We start from the raw sequence: 18,471 nt of genomic DNA on the forward strand, positions 1-18,471 counted from the left end.
ATTGGAAAAGAAGAAGTAAAATTGTCACTGTCTGCAGATGACGTGATACTATACATAGATAATCCTAAAGATGCCACCAGAAAACTACTAGAGCTAATCAATGAATTTGGTAAAGTTGCAGGATACAAAATTAATGCACAGAAATCTCCTGCATTCCTATATACTAACAACGAAATATCAGAAAGAGAAATAAAGGAAACAATTCCATTCACCATTGCAACAAAAAGAATAAAATACCTAGGAATAAACCTACCTAAGGAGATAAAAGACCTGTACTCAGAAAACTATAAGACACTGATGAAAGAAATCAAAGATGACACAAACAGATGCAGAGATATACCATGTTCTTGGACTGGAAGAATCAATATTGTGAAAGTGACTACACTACCCAAAGCAATCTACAGATTCAATGCAATCCCTATCAAATTACCAGTGGCACTTTTTACAGAACTAGAACAAAAAATCTTAAAATTTGTATGGAGACACAAAAGACCCCAAATAGCCAAAGCAGTCTTGAGGGAAAAAAACGGAGCTGGAGGAATCAGACTATACTACAAAGCTACAGTAATCAAGACAATATGGTACTGGCACCAAAACAGAAATATAGATCAATGGAACAGGATAGAAAGCCCAGAGATAAACCGAAATACCTATGGTGAACTAATCAATGGCAAAGGAGGCAAGGATATACAATGGAGAAAAGACAGTCTCTTCAATAAGTGGTGCTGGGAAAACTGGACAGCTACATGTAAAAGAATGAAAGCAGAACACTCCCTAACACCATACACAAAAATAAACTCAAAATGGATTAGAGACCTAAATGTAGGACCAGACACTATAAAACTCTTAGAGGAAAACATAGGAATAACACTCTCTGACATAAATCACAGCAAGATCTTTTTTGATCCACCTCCTAGAGTAATGGGAATAAAAACAAAAATAAACAAATGGGACCTAATGAAACTTAAAAGCTTTTGCACAGCAAAGGAAACCACAAGCAAAACGAAAATACAACCCTCAGAATGGGAGAAAATATTTGCAAACTAATCAACAAAGGATTAATCTCCAAAATATATAAAAAGCTCATGCAGCTCAATATTAAGAAAACAAACAACCCAATCCAAAAATGGGCAGAAGACCTAAATAGACATTTCTCCAAAGAAGACATACAGATGGCCAAGAAGCACATGAAAAGCTGCTCAGCATCACTAATTATTAGAGAAATGCAAATCAAAACTACAATAAGGTATCACCTCACACCAGTTAGAATGGGCATCATCAGAAAATCTACAAACAACAAATGCTGGAGAGGGTGTGGAGAAAAGAGAACCCTCTTGCACTGTTGGTGGGAATGTAAATTGATACAGTCACTATGGAGAACAGTATGGAGGTTCCTTAAAAAACTAAAAATAGAATTACCATATGACCCAGCAATCCCACTACTGGGCATATACCCAAGACAACCATAATTCAAAAAGACACATGAACCCCAATGTTCACTGCAGCAGTACTTACAATAGCCAGGTCATGGAAGCAACCTAAATGTCCAATCGACAGACAAATGGATAAAGAAGATGTGGTACATATATACAACGGAATATTACTCAGCCATAAAAAAGAACTAAATTGGGTCATTTGTAGAGACGTGGATGGATCTAGAGACTGTCATACAGAGTGAAGTAAGTCAGAAAGAGAAAAACAAATATCGTATATTAACATATATTATGTGGAACCTAGAAAAACGATACAGATGAACTGGTTTGCAGGGCAGAAACAGAGACACAGATGTAGAGAACAAACGTATGGACATCAAGGGGGGAAAGCGACGGGGGGCGGTGGTGGTGGAGTTTGGGAATAACATAAGAACCTGCTGTATAAAAATAAAATAAAATTCAAAAAAAAAAAAAAAAAAAGATGAGAGGGGGAAGTCAGTGTAACAGTTTATAAGGTCTAATTGGAAAAAACCCAGAAAATAATGGGGGAGAAAGCAAACAAAAACATGAGAAAATTTCCCGGCACAGGCAGCCATAATCTTCCTGCTTTAAAGGGCCTATCTAGTGCCCAGCAAAATAAATGGAAAGAAGGAGCTGCTCATCAAGGCATTATTACAGTGAAATTTTGGAACACAGGACATTTCTTATAAAAAGAGAGAGAAAAAAGCAAGTCCTATAAAGAAACGCCCACTTATCAGAGGAGGACTTCTGAATAGCAATAAGGGAAGCTAGAAATCAGTGGAATAACAATTTAAAAATTCTTAAGAAAATGATCTCAAACTAGAATTCTATTCCTTGATAAATCAGCAATGAGAATAACAGGCATTTTTTAGAGACACAGGTCCCCAAGATTGTCCTTTCTGTTCACTTTCCTCAAAAAGCTATTGGAGATGCATTAGCAAACAAGGAGGTAAAGCACGAAACTGGATACAGGAAACGGAATCACAACGTAAGAGAAGAACAAGGGACTCTGGAAAAGGGAAGCAAATCCTATGCAAACTACCGTCAGCTTGGAGCCAGAAGGCTGGGAGCATGAGAGTCCTCTCTTCCCCTCTCCCACCGACTGCTCGCTCTGGAATGAACGGTATGTATACGATCACAATGATTACATTAACCTGGACCATGTCCATCTGCAAGAAATGTGATGAAACTGGGCAGAACAGAAACGTGTGAGGAACAGTATTAAAAAAACTAATGAAACCAATACATATGGCAGTAACTTAAAAAAATTTAGACAAACACACTGTCAAGGCATTTCCACTTCTGAGAATCTAGTATACAAAAACATTCAAAGATACATACATAAAGACTGGTTTCTACTGCTGTGAGTTAAAAGAGATCTTCACCCAAACAGTCTTTCACGTCTACTGAGGACATCATCTCCAAGTTGTGTTCTTAAGAGGACCAAATACAAGTTCACAGAAAAATCAATACAGAGCTGCAACTATGAAATGACAGGACACTTATTTACTACTCTGTGATCTAGCCTGCTAATTAAAAGAAAAATCATAAGCCTAGCTCATTTAGTATTTATCTCTCTTTAAAACAGAGGGAAAAAAATGTCCTACTTAAAAAAAAAAAAGATTTGTGTTTTTAATGAACACGGATTTATATAAATTTGAAGGAAAACTCTATTAAAGAAAAATCAGTGTGTGTGAAATATCACATGTTGGTAACAGGAAACTATATGGCGTCACAGCTACAATTTTTCAGAGAAAACTGTTCGTTAAGAAAACCTACCAACTGAGCTTCAAAAACAGTCAGAGTTTGATGGATCAAACGGGTATCTTTACCTTCTCCGAGGAGACCGGCTTCTTCTTCTGGGAGATCGGCTCCGTCTGAGGGCGGAGCGGGACCTCCTCCTAACAGGAGATCTACTGGCTCTTCTTCGGGCTGGAGACCACCTACTGATTGGGCTGGCATCTTTTGACCTTTCCCGCCTACTGAGGATGTCATCTCGAGGTCGTGTTCTTAAGGGGACCAAATACAAGTTCAAAGAAGAATAAATCAAATTAGAATAAATGAATTTCTTCTACATGTAAAGAACACTTTAAGAAAGGGCACATTAACCTAAAGTTAGTAAACACAGATTAATATGTTTTTTAACAAAAATTCAGATGATCACAGTGACATCTGACGTTATAGTAGACACACAATAGAAGGTCTATTTCCTCTGGTCTCACAATTTGAAGAATTATTAAAGATTATTCATATTGTTAAAGCTACTGATTTTAATTTCAGATAAACAAATAAAACTTGCCCAAGTAAGTAATAATATTCCATTCCCTTGGTTTGAAGACTGTTTTCTTTCTAAATTTTTGACATCTTTGCAATTAAGAGCCTTATTTTTAATGTATCAATTAAGAATAAAACCCCCTTACAATCAACATTAACCTCAGAAGAGGAAATACAGATAAGAGTTTACGGAAAAGGACAGTCCACCTAGTCATGGAAGTAAATATTGGTATAACTTATCTGGAAGGAAATGTGGCAGTTAACTTTCTAAAATGTAAATGTACATGATCTCAGACTGCAATTCCACTTCCATGAATCTATTCTAAAAGAAACTTTACACAGAACCAATGGATGTCTTTGCAAACAATCATGAAAAACTGGAACCAACCTCAACTTTCATCAGTTTCAACAAGGGAATGGTTAAATATATTATGGTACATCTACACTGTGAAATACCATGTTGCTATTATTGATATATGAAGAATTAAAAATGATCCTTATGTATTGTCACAGAAGTGTTTCATGAAAAAAGAAAATCACTGTTAACATAAATAGTATGAATCCTATTCTTAAGAAAAACCGCATACATACAATCGTATGTGCATAGTCAAGGGGCTAGAAAGAGACAGTTTTCTTTGGAGTGGCAGCAGAGGAGGGATGGAAAAAGTGAATTGACAGGCTTCCAGCATGATTTAAATTTCTCTTTAATTAGCATGTATCTCTTCTGCAACTAAAAATAAAAATTTGTTTCAAATATTCAACTCTAGTCCTTGATAAACTCCTCAGAATTTCCTTTTCAAACTGAAAGCAACTGAAAGAGAACAGGACCTTAAGAACGACGTCAGATAACACCAGCAACACTGTCTCCACAGAGCTGCAGGCAGAGCCGTTTCATTACACTGCTTAGAAGTAAAGAGTCAACAGGATCTCTTAAGATACAGCACTTTGAAAATAGCATTCTTGAAGCTTCTCAAAACACAGGATGATTTATTTAAACTTCAAGGCCAGTTCAGATTTATACCCATACACAGAAAACATTAACATGCAACAGTAGATGGCTAGGAATTCAGAATATCTTTGCATGGTATAAGCCGACATTCTTTTAAGGGAAACTTGGTAATTTCACACGTCTAATTACTGAATATAAAGACATTAAAAAATCAGTTTCTAAAGTAGCTTTTGGACTAATCTAAACAACACCCTCCTCTCCCCGCCAAAATCCCTTCTGTGCCTTTACTCATCAGTTCTATGACCCTAGGTAAGTTAGATAACCTCTCAATCTACTTTCTCATTTATAAATTAAGTATGACTTACTTCACTCTGTATTAAGTCAAAAAAAGAAAAACAAATACCGTATGCTAACAAATATATATGGAAACTAAAAGAGCGGTACTGATGAACCTAGTGGCAGGGCAGGAATAAAGACGCAGATGTGGAGAACAGACTTGAGGACACAGGGAGGGGGAAGGGTAAGCTGGGACAAAGTGAGAGAGTGGCATGGACATATATACGCTACCAAAGTAAAATAGCTAGCTAGTGGGAAGCAGCCGCATAGCACAGGGAGATCAGCTCGGTGCTTTGTGACCACCTAGAGTGGTGGGATAGGGAAGATGGGAGGGAGACGCAAGAGGGAGGGCATTATGGGGATATATGTATACATATAATTGATTCAATTTGTTGTACAGCAGAAGCTAACACAACATTGTAAAGCAGCTATACTCCAATAAAGATGTGAAAAAAAATGATGACAAAAAAAAATTTAAGTATGAGGATCACTCCACTTCATGAGAGACAATCATGAGAACTTAAGAGAAAAAATTGATGGACCAAATGTGTATGAAATATTTTCATTATTATTGATAAAAAATAAAATCACTTCTTACACTATTCTTCCTAAACTTAAGAGGTATTTTTTTTTTCAATGAGATTACAAGTATATGAATTAGTAACAGAAAAAAACTTCCACTTTTAATTTAATTATATTTTGGGGACCAAAAAAGACAACTGTAGTTCCAATCATATTGTCAGAATTCAAAATCATGCCAATTCAAAAGAATGGACAGATCACAATCCTTAAACTGATACCTCCATTTTTAAAAATTTCAGCCCATACTGTTCAAAGAACAATCCCTACTCTGGAAACTATACAATCTCCTTTCCCGTAAAATGGGCATACGGAGACTTATCAGCCAAATTACTTGGATTTAAAGGAGTGATTCTGCACATTAGATACTAAATTAAGAGCTTTAAAAATGTCAATAAGTTCAATATTTAAAAATCACCTAGAATCAAGAGACTCACTGACAAAAGTGCAAACATTAATATAGTTAGTGGACAGGATTATAAGTAACACTATAAAACTCATTACCATCTCATTTTTATTGTCCACAAGTTCTAGTTTCTCCTCTGAAATCTGCAGCACTACAGCTTTGCAGTCAAGTTACCTTGGCGAAGAAAGGCGTCTCCGTTCAGGCTCCCTGCGTTTTCTTTCCAAGGATCGGCTCTTGGCTCTCCTACCAGGAGACAGAGTTCGAGAAGGTGACTTGCTTTGCTTAGACCTTCTATCATTTAAGAGTGGAGATCGACTTCTTCTTGACTTATCACGTTGTTTCGGAGACAAACTTCTTCTTTTGGGACTACGACCAGGTCTTCTACTGGGTGACCTATTTTCTTTCCCAGAGGAAGCATCTTTAGAGGGAGATTTAATTGGCTTCTTCTCTTTATCAGTTTCAGACCGTTTCGATTTCCTCTCTTTGGACCGTGACCTTCTGTCTTTGGATTTACCTCTCAAGTCAATTGGGGATCTAGATTTTTTGCCTCGATCGCGACTTCTACTTTCATTTATGATTGGGGATTTTTTCCTGTCTTTTGACTTACTTTTATCTTCAATTTTAACCTTGTCATCAGCAGGAGATCTGGCCTTCCCAATTTTCTCTTGAGACCGCCTTCTAAGGGTAGGAGACTTTGACTTTCTTGCTTGATCTTGAGACTTACTTCTTTTGGAGGGACTTTTGGACTTTTTCCTCTCCTTTGACTTGCTCCTCGTTGCCTTCTCTTTAACTATTTCAACACCTCCCTTACTTTTCTTTTTATCAGACCTATGTCTAGTCCGTTCTTTGGATCTGCTTTTACTTCGTTTTTTTGTACTATTTTTATTGTCCATAAGTTCAAGTTTCCCCTTCGTACTTGAAGATCTAGTACTAGACCTATTTCCATTTCGTGCCTTTTCATGAATCTCCCCCTCTTCTTCAGAGCCAGACTCATAACCTTGTAATATGAGCCCCATCCCAGACTGGACCTTTCCTTCCATTAACTCATTATCAAGTTCAGCTTTAATCAAGGCCCTCTGTTTCTCCAAGTCTTCCAGCAAAGCTAAATCATCAAGTTTAGTTCTTTTTGCTGGAGACATACCTTCTTTGTCAGAAGCATCAATAACCTCTTTTCTTTTGTGTTTCTTATGTTTATGCTTATGTTTATGTTTTTTATCCTTGTCTTCTTCTGAAGAATGTTTATGTTTCTTATGTTTACTTCTGTGTTTATGCTTCTTTTTTTTGTGACGACTGTGCTTATTTTGAGATTGGTCTTCTGATACCTCTCCATTTTCTTCATTTACACTCTTTTCAGAATTATCAGCATCTTCCATCCTATAAATGTATCAAACACATTTAAAAGTCACATCATTTATCAAGCATTCAGAATCAGAACAAAATAATAGCAATGATAAAATACATCTCAATAAGATACATGAAATTAGTCACTGAAATATTTTATTTCAAAGGTATACGGCAAGAACTGAGTTGAACAGTGATTTAACTTTAATTTGTTTCTAACGGTTGAACTCAAATACCAAAAGTATTACAGGAAATACATAATGCGGGAGGTTAACATAATTATACTTAATAGAATAAGGGAATCCAAACCAGGTGCAACAAATTGTTAATGCTGACTTTCTTAAAGTCACTCAAGTAATTTGGTTTTTAAACCAGCATTTCCCACACAACTCAACACCAAAGGACCCCCCCCCCATTTTCTTCCTCCGTAAAACATTAATAACGACATATATTGGGACACTCATCTCCTTCTCCACTTGGATTCAGAAATATATATATATTTAAATCTCTAGAGCCAATACAGAGCTACACCCAAAAGCAGCAGTCCCTTCAATGTGCACAGGCGGCTGATGGCTGATGTTGATATTGTCAACACATCCCGAGGGTTAAAAACTTCAAAGTGAACTGACAGGAGTAAGGACTCTAGGCTCTAGGCCTATAAGTGGCCACTTCGCAACCATGTGGTACAGCAGTACCCCTGCTCTGTTCTGAGTAGCACGATGAAATCTTTGCGCCATCCTGCCTGGGTTCCCCCACCATGGACATCGTCTGCTCCTGACATCCAACCATCCACATCATCACGGCTGAGAATCCAGGATGACAGGAAGCAGACGATCTTCCTTCTGACATATGGTCAGAAGGTCAGTAGTAGCCTAACGCTATGTCACAATGCCTAGGTCATTCACCTCACTTCATCTCATCACACAGACATTTTATCATCTCACATCATCAAAAGAAGGGAGAGTACAGCATGATATACTGAGAGAGAAAAACCACATAAATGTAACTTTTATGACAGTACATTGTTACAATTATTCTATTTATTATCGGTTACTGTTGTTACTCGCTTACTGTGCCTAATTTATTTTTGAATTAAACTTTATCATAAGTATGTACACACAGGAAAAACCAGTACGTTCAGGCCGGGTACCATCCCTGGTTTTAGGCCTCCACTGGGGGTGCTGAGACGTGCCCTCCTCGCACAAGGGGGATTCTGCTGCATTAGTCTGAGACACGGCAGAGTCTTCAACACGCCAGCAACAGCCTATCTCAGCAATTTCATATGGTTCAGCCAAGCATTTGCTCAGCAGGCTATTTAGTCTAAGGTGGGTGGCTTCTGTGCTTAAATGTTTGGACTGAGTTAGAGTTTACGATTCCAAATTATTTTGCTAAATCCTTGCTCTTCAGTAATCCTAGGTTAAACACAGGCTGCACCAGTATTACTTAACTTTCCCCATTAAAATCACCTCATACTAAACCATCATGTCCTAGAGTTTGAGACCAAAGCCAGACTTTAAATTATCTAGATTCAGGTCATCACACTATTTTTGGAAGAAGACATGGATTATTTTGTTCAAGTCCTCCGAATTACATACTCCCGTACTTTTAGTAAGCTTAGTATTTGTGCCATATACTACAAATAGCTCCTTGCAAGTTAAAAATTAATGAGTCTATTCAATCTCAACATTTAAAAGAAAATCACCTACACGTAATGTAGGCATTGTCAGATAACAGGAAAATAAAAATGTACAAGACCAATATTTGCCTCTCTCAAGGAAATTTCTGGTGGAAAAGAAAGTCACATGAAACACTGGAGAACTGCAATGATAAAGACCCGAGTAAGGGCATTATGGGAACACTGAAGGATCACTTTAAATCAATTTGAAACAGTCAAGGAAGGTATCTTGCAGATCACAGAAAAACCCAAGCTTCTGTTCAGCAGGGACTTTGGGGGGAGAGAAATTTAGCGACAAGGTACTTGGATTAAAAAATAGGATGAGTAACACTGTGCTAAAGAATGAGTAAGAAATTAACCAGAAGGGTTAAGGGGTACTTTAGACATAGGAAAAAAGATCAATGTTACCAGGGCGTCAAACTTGTGGAAGAGACTGCTCTAACGGAGGTTAAGATCTCAAGCGGACCAATTCCAGGAGATGAAAAGATATAGCATGGGATTCTGGGAGCACACGGTTGAGACAGTCAGAGGCTCAGGAACTACAAGATTAAGCTACTGGACGGATGGTCTGCAGTGATGCTGCTGTTATGGTCCTCCAGCAGGTCTCCGTCTTCAGTACACTTGGGGGATGCGGGGAGGGGAGGGGAGGGGAGGGGAGGGGAGGGGAGGGGCAAGCAGCACAACACAGCGGAGTGTGCTTGTGAAGTTACCAGCTCACAACAATGAGCGGGTGTGGAGAACATGGAGAACACACAACTACCACATGGCAAGAACTTTGAATTTGGGGCGCCAGACTGCCAATGTCCATTTCTGGCACTATGCACTGTGAGAAAGGAGAAAGTATTAAACAGTGCTGCAGAGGAAGCCGAGTCTTCAGCTGAGTCAGGTTTTAGTTTGGCCTCACTTCTCTCAAACAGGGTATAAGAAGACGCAGGATAGATGAAACAGTGTTCTAGGATCATCAAATTTTCTCAGAGACTTGGAAAAGGAAAGTGTAATTTTTGTGTTTAAAAAAGAAAAAACCAACATGGCTTTATCAAGGAGGGGGGAAAATCACAGATTTAGGGTGAAGATACAAAGACATTTCAACTTTGATCCTTGTATAGGCTACAATCTCATACAGGTAACCACCTCCCTTCCCTACAGTCTCCCAGCCCACAGTCCAGAAGGTGAGCTACGTGTCGATTTTTCTGAACCTTGAGTTACAGGGAGAAAAGCTTGAGAAAAAGAGAACTAGGCTAATTCAAGATACAGAAGTAGGTACGGAGAACCTTTTTAAGGTCGGGAAGGGTTTTCAGGTATATAAAACCTAAGTGTCCAAAGTACAAAATTCTAGTCAATAAGCTAAAACTCAAATAACGTAGGGCAGCGATCCCCAACCTTCTTTGGCACCAGCGACCGGTTTCACGGAAGAGTTTTTCCACGGACGGGGCAGCGGGGGAGATGGTCCAGGTGGTAACGCGAGCGATGGGGAGCTGCAGGTGAAGCTTCGCTCGCTCGCCCGCCGCTCGCCTCCTGCCGTGCGGCCCGGTTCCTACCAGGCCACGCACCGGCGCACCAGTAACGGTCCGCGGCCGGGAAGTTGGGGACCCCTGATCTAGGGAATTCCCTGGTGGTCCAGTGGTTAGGACTCCACGCTCTCACTGCCAAGGGCCTGGGTTCAATCCCTGGTTGGGGACCTAAAATCCCACAAGCTGCACAGTGTGGCAAAAAAACAAACAGACCATCTGAAGATCCTCTAAGTATCCTCAAGAAAAAGGATAGTTGGGCGGTAAAGTCTCCAGAGCCAGACTACCTGGGCTCAGTTCCTGGTCTCACTACTTACCAGTTGTGTGGCCTTAGGTGAGTTTAAGCTTGATGGAGAAAAGAGCCGTACCCACCTCAAGGCACGCGGTAAGGACGGCACAGTGCTGGTTAACAGACATCAAGGGTAGCGAGGCCTAGCACAACCCTAGGGCCCCAAAAAGTAAGTTGTTCTTATTGTTCAGACACTGGATAAATTTGCTCCCCACTGTGGGCACTGTGGAGCTGCAGACGGACACTAAGAATGTTATTTTAAGGAATCCTGGCGGGAGCAAGGATCCTCCAGTCAAATGGCCTCGTTCCAATGCTGCCTGCAATGGGACACCTCTAGTGTGACCTTAGACAAGCTACTCCCCTGTGCCTCAGTTTCCTCCACTGTAAAAACGGGGGACATAACAGTACTGGCAAATCACAGGTTTGTCGCAGCAATGAGTTCATACATATAAAACTGTCACACAAAGTGCTCAAGAAGTACTGCCTCTGCCTATGTCCCCAGGACAGATGAGACTTCACATTCAAGGAGGTGGACGGGACTCGCCTAAGGGCATGTGTATCTCAAGCTGGTGAGAAGGCTGGTATTACATTCAAAGTCAGAGCTCTTGCAGTTGCTCGAAGATGCTTTTAAAATGTCAGGTCATGTCGCCACTCTGAGTGAAAACTGACTACTGTTTCCTACCTTATTCAGAGCAAAAACTTAAACTCTGTATGAGTCCTATACTATCAGCCCAACCCGTCCACCACCCTGAACCCCTCGTTCCCTCCCACCCTCACTGCTCTCTTCCTACAGCAGGTGCTCTCCCACCAAAGGCCCTGGCACGCCTCCCCCAGACACAGTGCTGCTGCCCCCTCGCCCACCTCAGGCCTTTGCTCAAATCACATTTCCTCAGCCAGGTCTCCGGGCCAGTTCCTTTTAACTGCTACCCCACCCTAGCGCGCACAGATTCGCTTTCTCTGCTTAACTGCCCTCCACTTCATAGAATTCTTATTCGTCTCTCCCTGTTGTAACACAAGCCCTATGAGAGCAGGATCTGAATCTGTCTAGCTGGTTGCTCTATCCCTGAGGCCCATAAGATGATCTAAGCTAGAGCAGGTACTCAATAAGTATTTGCCGTGTCAAAGAAACGATCTACATAGAGTAACACACAGAAAGAGTGTCACGGACTACAGCTGGTTTACACTGTCTGCACGCGCGCTCGCAGCTCTGGACGGTGAACGCTGTTTTCGCTCACTAACACCCCCAGTGCCCCATACGGCGCACACGCCTATTTCTTGACGGCAATACCCTCAAACGATTTAAATTTAATCACCTCCCGCAGAAAAATCTGCTCTTTTAACCCTTTTCCAATGCTTCCTATAATTTACAAGTCTTCCAAGGAGTTTCAAATCAAAATTCTTAAGAGTTTACCCACACAGGAAGTAATTTCCTTCAAAAGAAAATCTAGCTCCTAAAGCTTCTGAGAACCAGGACTGACCTCACGGTACCCAATGTTACTAAACAGTCATTCCCATGAGTGACCCCAGTTTTCCTTGTAACTTAATGAATGTTAATTCAAGAAATAATGACTAGGCTACTAATGAAACGCTACCAGCGCCTTAGGGCCAGCCAGGTTAACCTTAATAACTAACCCCGGAGTTCTCCTACACTGGGGTTAGGCAGAGAGCAGAGCCTTCAGCCTCTTCCGTTGATCTCTCAAGGCAAATTTCAAAGAAAATAACGAGTTAAGTCTGACTAGGTAAATCAGGGAAACGTGAACTCAACGAGCAAGTGACACTCGTAACGTATCAATGCACGAGCTTGTGCTAGATCAGTTAATTTAGGTTCATTAGCAACAACTTTCCTCTAAAGCTTTAGGAAAAGGTTTCTTGTAAAGAAACCTGATCATCTTCTTGGATGGTTCATATTAACAATAAATACACGTATATAAATCCCATATACATAAATTTATACTTTAACGTTTACATTTTGCAGCCTAACACTACACAGTTAGCAGGTCTACACTAGGTCTAGTTACCTACACTAGGTCTAGTAACTAGCAGGTCTAGTTAGTGTCCACACTAAACTGGTCTACAACAGGTTTGTCATAAACCAGTACTCACTGAGAGCTGAGTTAACATCCTTCAAATCTCACTTGGAAACAAAGCTGAATTCAAAGTGCAGACAGTATGGAAGTGTTAAACAGTATTCATTCACGTGTTTGGTTAAATACATTGTACAAGTTTCACCCTTCAAACAACCCAGGGTCTTGGGGCATCTGGCACAATGAAAACAGCCATGTAACAACTTTAAAATAAAGTGACCAATTACCAACCTCTAGTGTTTTTTTTTTTTAATTTTTTTATTTTTTAAATTTTAATTTAAACTTTGGGTTTATTTATTTATTTATGGCTGTGTTGGGTCTTCGTTTCTACGCGAGGGCTTTCTCCAGTTGCGGCAAGTGGGGGCCACACCTCATCGCGGTGCGCGGGCCTCTCACTATCGCGGCCTCTCTTGTTGCGGAGCACAGACTCCAGACACGCAGGCTCAGTAATTGTGGCTCACGGGCCTAGTTGCTCCGCGGCATGTGGGATCCTCCCAGACCAGGGCTCGAACCTGTGTCCCCTGCATTGGTAGGCAGATTCTCAACCACTGCGCCACCAGGGAAGCCCTCTAGTGTTATTTTAACTTCCTCTTTCACATATATTTTACTCACAAAGAGTATTCTTAATAACATCTTATTTGGGAAGCATTCAATTCATGCTTTGCAGTTGGGGGCAAGGGGGAGCAAAATGAATGTCACTGCATTTCATAAAGAAAATAATTAAGCCTGTTTCTCTGACTATGTAGATGTAAAAATAAAAATGGATTCAAAAGACCAACTAGTCTTAAAACGAACCTTGCCCCGCCCCCCACCTTTTCCAAGTGGGATATTAAGTTTCAAAGAGTTAGAACTGTCATATCATGAAAACGGACCTTTCTAGGACACTGGAAATAAATAAAAATGATTTCAAATGCTAAAGGCTATTTTTAAAAGGAGCCACACTGTATAGCGAGGGACCAAACAGTACAAAAGTCAGGAGCAGGGCTCTAGAACTAGACTGCCTGGGTTTCAATCCTGCATCTGTCACTTAGCGTGACCTTGGGCAAGCTAACTTAATTTCTCTGTACTTCCGTCTCCTCATCTGTAAAATGTGGGAAATAACAGTATCCACCTCCGTTGGGTTGTTAGAAGGACTGAATGAGGTAATATTTGTTCAGTACCTGGTCTTGGTAAGTGCAAGTAAGTCAACGCATATAAAAATTTAAACGCTTAAAACCATCGAAAAAGGCTGAGCTAAAGAGACTGACAAATGTAAAAGCCACTAAAAAGCCTTCAGGGAGCTTAAAACTATTTTATACGTTTACCTTTTCTAAATGTTCCATTTGGAATAGACTCCATGTAACTGTGAACTCCTCAGTGTGTCCTCAAAAAAACTATTCAGACACTACATTCCAGCATTCACTGCGGGCAGCCAACATGGTACCTGCTTTCTTAGCAAACTGTCACTTTCTATGGCAAAACATTTTCAAATAAGTGAAAGTGGGACACATACAGACCACACATTCCATGCAAAACAAGTGTCAAGGAGGGGGGAGGTGGAATTAAAGACTATCTCAGGGTCATTCATACTGCAGGGGCCAAAATAAATATTATTATTAAATCTAGTGTTATTTGAATATGCAAATAAATACGGCTGAGCCACTCTTCAAAAGGAATCTGAACTGTCCCTGAAATCAAATAAATGGACATAATACTACAGAACTTTAAACAGATTACTAGAAAAATCAGCCGCGTTGCCTAAGATTTGGACCATCTTGTCATGAAGATTGGAACTGGGTCTCACTGTGAACTCGAGGAGAAACAAAAAGAGGCAAAGTCTACCCAGAACTTCGGAATCCATTTGCTCTCTTTTAAGTCAAATTGAAATGAAGATAATAAAGCAGCTTTCAGAGGTCTTTAATGAAAAACTTCATAAATATCTCTGTCTAGCTAAGTAAAGCAAATGACTGAGCAGTCCAGAACTGGACGCACAGCAATGAAGCGATGGGCCGGCTGGTGGCAAAGATTTCTCCTCTCTCTCAGTCCAAAGTTGCTGGGAGATTGTATCTACCTCTTTCCTAAGACAGCAGGAAACAAAATCAGATAATGCGGATGCAAAAAAAAGGTCGCTATAGGAATACTATTTTAAAATCCATCCTCTTCTAGGTTCTTGAGTTTTCCTAAGGAACACACGAAAAACAAGATACTGCTTTTAGTTAAGCAACGGTTACCCTTGCAGCATGTACAAGTCTGTTTTTGCTCGGCCGCATCGATCCTTATACTAGCTTAATTACAGACAAGAAGTGCTTGGGTTTGGAAGTAGCTAACAATTTCCACTTCTTCCACTCGTACTCCCAAAGAAGCACTATAAACTCAGGCCAAAAATGCTAGGCCTCAAAACCGAGGACTTGATCCTACTTTGTCTCAAGTTTGCAAGTTGGCAAATTGCTGCAATTGGCGGGGGGGGGGGGGGGGGCGACGGGGGGATGAGAGGGGGGGATATCGGGGGGATGCTAGAGTACAGAGTACAGGGTGGCAGGAGGAAGCACCCCGCCAGCCGCAAACTGCAGCTCTGGGGTGGTCAAGGAGCACGGCCCCGGCACCCCTCCTCCTCCCTGCTTTCAGGTCCTAAGGCTGACAAGGGCAGCAGAAGCACCAGGGGAACCGCCTGCGGAGGGAAGGTCTCAGGGCTCGCCCGCGCCACCCTGCTGCTCGGGGGCCCGCACCGAGGCCGCCGGGAGCCCCGCTCGTCCCCGCGGAGGGCAGGCGGGCAGGCGCGCCCCCGCTGGAGCCGCGCGCTCGGGACCTGTAGAGGCCGCTCGCGCCCACGCCTCCCGGGGCAACGACGCGGCAGGCCCGGCCGCCCTCGACCCAGCAGCCGCGGCCTCCCGGCGAGCGGAGCGCGCAGGCCGCCCGCCCGCGCTCCACGACGCCGCGCGGGAGGCAAAGTTTGGCCGCGGCCCCAGGGCCCGAACTTTCCCGCCCGCCGCCCGGGCAGCTCTCCGCCCGCTCCCCCTCGGCCAGCCCCGGGCGCCGGCCTTCCGCGCTCCTAGACTACTTACTCTGGCTGTTCCCGCAGCGACTGAGCCTCCGCGGCGGCCATCTTGAACTTCCTGACTCCTGGGCGGCGGTGGCGGTGGCCGCCCGGACGGTGGAAGCCACTGGAGGAGGAGGAAGAAGGAGCAGGGCCGTCGCGCATGTGCCGACAGCGTCGGGAACCGTGGAGCTCCGAATTGCTCGGAGAATCCGGATATAAAAGTGCATCCGGGGACAGGGCGCACGAGCGTCATGACACACTTCCGCGACGGGGCGGGGCTGCGGCAGCGAGGGCTGGGGCTTTAAGGGCGCGCGTTGATTGGGTTAGAACCGACGTTACGTTCCAGGGCCCCGGTGGGGAAAGGGGGTGTCTGCCTTGCGGGCGCGGTTCCGAGAACTGGTTTCATTGTGGGGCCCACAGTTGGGTTAAAATTCTCAAACTGGGGCAAACAAGATGACTTTGCTTTTAAATGCCTTTTTACTGTCTAGATAAGTCAATGTGAAACGGCATTAAGGGAAAGTTTGTAGAAAGGCAGGAGTACTGGAAACGTAGGGCTGTACCTAGAACATAGGGAACTATTTTTATTGATACATTTCTTTGAAACTTTTGAACTTTGTTTCAGCTGTTGCTAAGTACGGGGGTAACGATTCAGGAATCCGTTACTCCTGTTTACTCTCGCTGGTTCTGTAATTGGTCCGAATAACTTTGTGACTTTGTTTTTCTATAATAATGGAATCTACGATAACGAGATTAAATGAAACATCGTATGAGAAAACATTTACTGTCTCTTGGAGAGCTTTCAATACCATGGAGGTTTTTACGTTCTCTGTCTCTCAAAAGAGACATATCTTTCTCCATACTCTGGAACCGGAAAGCAGGGTGATGATCACTTTTATTCTTATAACCCACTGAGTTTGGGTTTGACCTAGAAATTAGAGTTCGGAATATCTGAGCTTCTTATATATCTCTTGATTTTCAGAGAGGAAGAGTTACAAATATTCTTACAAAATAAGTCCCTGGGTGGCTGGAATCCCAAACGTGTTAAAATGTTAAGCGTTTTCCCCTCATGGACTTTATTAACATGGAACACTAAATCAATCCCTGGATATTTATTGATTTTTTGTGGGTTCCCCCCCCCCCATTGTTGCATTTCTTTATATGGTCCTTAATTATATTGTTTTCCTTATGAAGGATTTCTCTCTCCTTAATAATCAAATCCAGGTATAATAACTTAGAAGGCTTCTTTCAAAGGAAATAGTTTTCAGAAATATGTTAAGAATGGTTTATATTTTCAACCATATATTTATCTATGTACGAATAGTGTGTAGGTTGGGATTTCAGAGTTCCACTAATCGTTCCTACCTCTAGATTCTCATCCCTATATATCTTTTCAAAGGTATTTTGTATATGGCAGCCTTGTATTTACAGTTTATTATATTCTCTGTCCCACGAAGGCAAGGCCATGTGTCATTGTGTTAAGAATAGCTCAAATATGTTATTAAAATGACAGAAAATTAGTACATTATTTTTAAATAAATAATTTTAAAATGAAAATAAACAGTGTAACAGACTTATTACAGATCTCTTCTCAGAATTGAGGGCAAGCCTGTAAGAGATCTCACCTTGGATATAAAGTAGAATGATATACTTTAAGGCAAAGAAGCGTAGCAAACTGGCACTCAGAGGTAAGGTGACTTGCTTGTGATGACTCAGTTCCTAGGTGCCAAGCCACGGTTTGAACTGAAATTTCTCAAGTCTGTGCTCTTCCTTACTGTGCTGCTTCCCACAGAAATGTCATTGGTTTAACATCCCCTTATTGAGCACCCACCCACACAGCTCTTTGGTTTTCAAACTCCTTTCGAATAAAGGTAACGGAAAGAGCACTGGATTGGCACCCAGAAATTCCTTATTTTTTCTGTGTCCGTAAGCTATAGTCTCTTCCTTGTTGCTGATTCGTGGAACACTCATAAACCAATCTGTTTCCTCAGTCTTAACGTGATCTCCCTGCCCTCCCTCGCCCCGCCCCCCCCCCCCCCCCCGCGTTTCTTTGCAGCAGCTTTCATGTAGACATTAAACTAAGCATACCGAGTGTGGCGAAGGATAGGTGGGGAACACAGGAACTAAGGTTCAGGCTTGGAGCCTGATTATGACTGGCTCAAGTTTAGACTTGGACAAACCAAGTTTTTCAACAAGAACATAGTAAAAATCAAGTTTCAGAAAATGATGCTGGCAAACACATTTCGCTCGCTCGGTACTACTCTCGGAGGGTGCACTAGGACAGGATTTGTCAAGGACTCAGCCCGAACTATATACTGCCGTTGAAGTTTTGGGAAAAACGGGGTTCTTTGAAGGCGGAGTTAAAGCAAACATCCACTTATTACTTTAATCATTCAGCAAACGTTTACTAAGCGACAAACTTAAGCCCAACTTTTCATTTTCAAACTTGAAGCCCATCCTCTCAGCCTCGCTACTTTTTCCTGTCCTAGTTCGGGAACCTTTGCACCGGAAAGCAGCCGCGGTAGTGGCCGCCGGGTCGGACCCGCGCCGCGGGAGAGTTTAG

At 41.9% G+C, this 18,471-nt stretch overlaps 1 protein-coding gene across 3 annotated transcripts in view; it reads right to left on the reverse strand.

Annotated features, from left to right (window-relative positions):
* Nucleotides 1-16,118, reverse strand: part of PRP4K (pre-mRNA processing factor kinase PRP4K) — a 39,490-nt gene extending 23,372 nt beyond the window's left edge. For all 3 annotated transcript variants that reach the window (XR_011075608.1, XR_011075607.1, XM_068557136.1), the window contains exons 1-3: nt 15,937-16,118; nt 6,173-7,372; nt 3,287-3,463 (exon numbers count right to left, since the gene is read on the reverse strand). Coding sequence is in view for 1 of the 3 variants with exons in the window: in XM_068557136.1 (XP_068413237.1) it covers nt 3,287-3,463; nt 6,173-7,372; nt 15,937-16,073 (1,514 nt within the window). In the remaining 2 variants the exon portion in view is untranslated. The remainder of the gene's footprint in view (nt 1-3,286; nt 3,464-6,172; nt 7,373-15,936) is intronic.
* Nucleotides 16,119-18,471: the final 2,353 nt, after the last annotated feature.

This window comes from Eschrichtius robustus, chromosome 12, assembly GCF_028021215.1.
Source record: "Eschrichtius robustus isolate mEscRob2 chromosome 12, mEscRob2.pri, whole genome shotgun sequence".
Classification (NCBI taxonomy): Eukaryota; Metazoa; Chordata; class Mammalia; order Artiodactyla; family Eschrichtiidae; genus Eschrichtius; species Eschrichtius robustus.